A 5210-nucleotide genomic window follows, 5' to 3' on the forward strand; every position below is an offset into this window, starting at 1 on the left:
TTTTGGATAAATAACATGCGTCACTTTAAATTTCCTAGTCGTTAATTTTACATTTTAATAGCACTGTTATTATGTAGCAGGACTATGTTTATATTTTAAAATCAGAACAGAGCTGTTGCCTCATATATTGACTCAGTAAATAACCAATTTTCCACCCAAGACATTAACTTTTTACATTCTTGACATTATGAGCCGGTGCCATGTTTTTTAAAAAAAAAAAAAATCTTTTAAACACACTACAACTCAGCCGCTACGGAATATAAACAACAGGAACGTCCTCTCCTCTTGCTTGTCGTGATCCTTTCGGCTGCACACCCCCCAAATCTTCTCCTAAAAGTAGGCGGTAATTATTAGTGGAAAATGGCGTTGCAGCATTAAGTCGCCAAAGCGCTACCTGCTATTGGAGGGGCACCTGGGATTGATGAGACGCACTGACCAATGGGGCTGCGAGGATCGAATGAACGGGCTCCAGTTAAAGGGGGCGGAAGAGGAGGTAGAGCCAGTCCACGGAGAAACAGGGACCCTCCGCGATAAACACAGGCAAGCCAGAGAAATAAATACGAGCCTACTTGGAACAGCGTTTTGTGAGATGCTCCAGCTACTCCCGTTCTGTGTGCGCAGAAGACGCCTAGTAAGATAATTATTTAATTGTTTCAGTGCATTTTAACGCATCCCAACTGTCGTAGTCAAGAGGAGAGGACACGCGGAAACTCTTCACTTCGTTGCATTTGGATTTTTCAGTCACAAGTAAACTAGAAGTAAATTCACTCTTTGATAAGCTGTTTTTTTTCTTTTTTTTTTCACCCATGAGCGGAGCTGCGCTTTGAATCACGTCTGATATGGTGTTTCCAAGGCTGGAAGTTGAATCGTTGCGCAGCATCAACATTTGATTTTCTTTTAATTTTCTTTAACTTACTCGTTGTAGCTTTGAGACCAGCTCTGGTTTAAACAACAACAACAGCAAAAAAAAAAATCACCGCTTTTTTGATATAATGTTACTGGATGCTGGTCACCAGTTTCCCGGACTGGGAGTGGGCTCATTTGCCAGGCATCACTCAGCAAGCGAGATGCAGGAGAGAGACTTGAGTTTGGCACAAAATAGCTTTGTAGACTCCGCACACATGGGTGCGTTTAAGCTGAACCATGATCTCTCTCCGGGACAGAGCTCTGCCTTCACCACCCAGGCGCCGGGCTACCCCGCTGCGGCTTTAGGGGCTCATGCCGCCCATGTCACGTCGTATGCAAGCTCTCCTTTCAACTCAACCAGGGACTTTCTCTTTCGTAGTCGCGGCTTCGGAGAATCCTCTCCGGCGAGCAGCCAACATACTATTTTTGGCCCCACGGCGGGATCCCTCCATCACTCTCATACAGACACTCAAGGCCACATTCTGTTCCCCGGGATCCACGAACAACATGCGTCCCACGGATCCCCAAATGTCCTGAATGGGCAAATGAGGCTCGGACTACCCGGGGAAGTTTTCGGACGCTCCGACCAGTACCACCAGGTTTCCAGTCCGAGGACCGACCCGTACTCGGCCGCGCAGCTCCACAACCAGTACGGCTCCATGAATATGAACATGGGGATGAACATGGCAGCCCACCACCACCCCGGTGCCTTTTTCCGCTACATGAGGCAGCAGTGCATCAAGCAGGAGCTCATCTGCAAGTGGATCGACCCCGAGCAGCTCAGCAACCCCAAGAAGAGCTGCAACAAAACTTTTAGCACCATGCACGAGTTGGTCACGCACGTCTCCGTGGAGCATGTCGGTGGACCGGAGCAAACCAACCACGTCTGTTTCTGGGAAGAATGCGCCCGAGAGAGCAAACCGTTCAAGGCAAAATACAAACTGGTGAACCACATTCGGGTGCACACGGGAGAGAAGCCTTTTCCATGTCCCTTCCCCGGCTGTGGAAAGGTCTTTGCACGGTCGGAAAACCTGAAGATACACAAGAGAACGCATACAGGTAAATTTAATAACAGACTTTTAAAAATATATTTTCTTCGAAAAGTGAGATCGTTGTCACCGTGTGCGTTTATTGTGCATGCACATTTATTTCGCTGTAGTAAACATGCTGTGTGTGTGCCTTGCAAATCTAATTACCAGCGTTTATTTTAGGCTGCTAAAGTAGGTAGTATTTGTTGAAACAGTCCGAGTAGATTTAGGAACGCATCCAAAAGGGAGAGGAAATGCGTTTAGAATAACAGGATAATTCATTTCTTGCTCACATGGCTCCACATCATGGCACCATTCTTGTGGCGTAAACCCGTTTCAACGAGGATTGAAAAACAATTTAACTAGGCCTGTTGATGTTTGTGTTTGGAGTAAACTTTAGAAATGGGTCAAAGGGGACAGCCGGAGCGCGTTGCGTGCGTCGCAGAGCAGCAAGGCTCGTAGTAAATCACGCCAGCCTGTACTCATCGATGCTGCGCTTTCATAACCCAGCTCAGATCTCTTCATTTGCCTCGTTTTACGTGTCGACTTTTCCCCCTACTGGATTTATTAAATATCTGAATAGAATTCTGGATCGATTTGCAGTTGTTTGTTTACGAGTGTGTGTAGATTTAGCCGAGCCCAGCGCCAGTAGCGGAGCGAGGAATGCCTTTTGTTTTCTTATTCGCCCCCTTTTGATAAGAGCTAAGGTGCTAGACAGGACCATTACCAGCCTTTCACATTTGGACTTGGACTTATTTTCTTGGGACATACATTACGGTGCCGTGCCACGAAATTGGTCAGGTGCTAATTAGTTTTTTATTGTCTCGCAGCAAATGGTACGCCTTCTGTGGGCCCTACTGAGGACGGCCTTGTCGCCTTCTCCCACCCCCTCCAAATCACTATGCGCATTATTTAGGCAAAATAGAATGCAAGAACCCCCCCATCTCGTTTTTTTTTTTTTTTTTTTTAAAGACCGGCGCATTTAACTTTGAATGTCACAATTGGGGATGCTTATACTAGTTTTCTAGGGAGCACATGCATAGTACTCTGCACTCAACTTTTTTTCCTTTCCCCATTTGAATATTACGCACTGAGCGATCTGCACGATCCCTTCTTGTTACACACTGAGCCCGAGGCATTCACAGTTTTTTTTTTATAAATACACACATATTTATATATCTGACTGTTTTCTCCTCGTTTTTCTGTTCTACAGGAGAGAAACCATTCCAGTGTGAGTTTGAGGGCTGCGACAGAAGGTTTGCAAACAGCAGCGACCGAAAGAAACACATGCACGTTCACACGTCAGACAAGCCATATCTCTGCAAAATGTGTGACAAGTCCTACACACATCCCAGCTCCCTACGAAAACACATGAAGGTAAATATCTCGTTTCAGGAAGTGTGTGTTTATGCACTGCCTGTGCTTTTACAGTGCTGGGTGTTTCAAATTGTATGTCATTTAAATTCACCCTTTAAAAAAAAAAAAAAAAAAAGAATTAATTTATTTCTTCATTGTTGTAAAGATCGTAAATACTAATTTGCCTCTCTGTATGTTCCCAGGTCCACGAATCCACCCCACCAGCATCAGACTCATCGCCAGCAGCCAGCTCTGGTTATGAGTCCTCCACACCTCCAGGCCTGGTGTCTCCCACCACCGAGACCCAAAGCAACACCACCCTGTCTCCAGCCTCAGCTGTGCACAACACCACCAGCCACAGTGGCCTGTCCTCCAATTTCAGTGAATGGTATGTGTAGGACTATGCTGAAATGAAGCAACACACACTCATTTCACAGCACTGGGCCATTCAGCAGGAGGTTTGGGACACGTGCACGCGAGGGGCACACAAACATTTGTTTATTTTCTATTTTATTATTTCCGATCTGCCAGGGAAGATGACGATTACCAACAGAGGAAAATATGTATAATATTCGAGGTGTATTTCATATTGTAAATAATTACTAAAAGCCCACTTCTTTCCCATTGGTTGTGATAGTTTGTCAGTCTTTGGTGTATAGATGTTCCTTCAATGGTAGCTATTTCTCTAACTGGACTTTTAGTGCACATATTACGATGAAATTGTACTATAATATTGAATATTGTGATCCTGAGGCAAATTGATTGTACTATACTAAACATCTATAAACTGGAAAGCGTGCCAAAGTTAACATTTAACTCAAACAGACCACAATATTATGCTTGTGAATGTATATTTTAGTTTGCTGGGCTTAACTTGTGATGTTTTGTGCTTTGCAAGTTTGAATTGTGAAAAACTATCTGGAAGATTGTGAGGACAATAAACGTTGTGCCGTTCGACTTTCTGTAACTACACCCTTCCTTTTGTAAATATCAACTGCCATATTTATCCATTTGTAATTAAATTATGGTATTTACTTGCTACAGATGAAACAGTATTTATAAAGAATGTTTCTTTACTATAAATATGTACAATTACGAGCTAAACATGGGCAGTTGTTTCGTTCTGTGCTTTTGTTCAAAGTTTTAAGAGGTGTTTTCTCCCTTATTGTGATAAGAATTTTACTGCATACAAATATAATAAAAGGTGTTGCAAGTGCTAAATATTCTTATTGCTTTTTTTTTTTTTTTTTTTTTTTTTTTTTTTAAATCCTTTTTAATCCGGCGTTTAGTTTTAGTCTGGTATCTCAAGGAAGTTTATCATGTCTCGGACTAACTAACTAAAACCCATCAGCTCCTGAATTTCTGTCAGGTCTTGATCTTGGCCTAAAGAAGCTGATGGTGTTTTAGCTCACAGGCCCTAAAATAGGAGGCTGGATTGATGCTGAAAGAAACAAAAGCTTGTGGAACTCGTGTGTGCACAAAATTTAAAACTACCCTAAAGAGGAACTACAACAATTAGTTAAATTCTAACTAACTAAAATAATTTATTCATTTAAACTAAACAAAGCATATTTTCTTTATTTTTTCTTTTTTTTGTAAACTCAGTACGTCTGTGTGCAGGCTGTTCTGTTCCAACGGTTCCATATTTCCAAAGCCATCTTTATAATTTTCAGTTATTGAGCTTATTTGTGACGCGCCCCCTCACCCCTCACCCACCCATGCACTACCCCTACCACCTCACCCCCACCCCCCTCCAGCAGACGCTGGACACTTCACTGCGCAGGACTTGGTGCAGAAACAGACGTGAACTTGAACTTGACTCGGCTTATCGTCTAGGAGAGCATCTTCGAGCTCTAACCTGTTATGGGAGATGACCATATGTTGCCGCAGTCCTGCTATTAATTTAGATGGCTTTGAGAG

The 5210-nt window shown here is 43.2% G+C and overlaps 1 protein-coding gene across 1 annotated transcript; it reads left to right on the forward strand.

Moving 5' to 3' along the window:
- Positions 1-253: 253 nt before the first annotated feature.
- Positions 254-4511, forward strand: zic2a (zic family member 2 (odd-paired homolog, Drosophila), a). The gene is made up of 3 exons (XM_047600588.1): positions 254-1965; positions 3148-3311; positions 3494-4511. The coding sequence occupies exons 1-3, from the start codon at positions 993-995 to the stop codon at positions 3686-3688; spliced, it is 1332 nt and encodes a 443-aa protein (XP_047456544.1). The 5' UTR covers positions 254-992; the 3' UTR covers positions 3689-4511.
- The last annotated feature ends 699 nt before the right edge of the window (positions 4512-5210 follow it).

Source organism: Mugil cephalus, chromosome 12 (genome assembly GCF_022458985.1).
Source record: "Mugil cephalus isolate CIBA_MC_2020 chromosome 12, CIBA_Mcephalus_1.1, whole genome shotgun sequence".
NCBI lineage: Eukaryota > Metazoa > Chordata > Actinopteri > Mugiliformes > Mugilidae > Mugil > Mugil cephalus.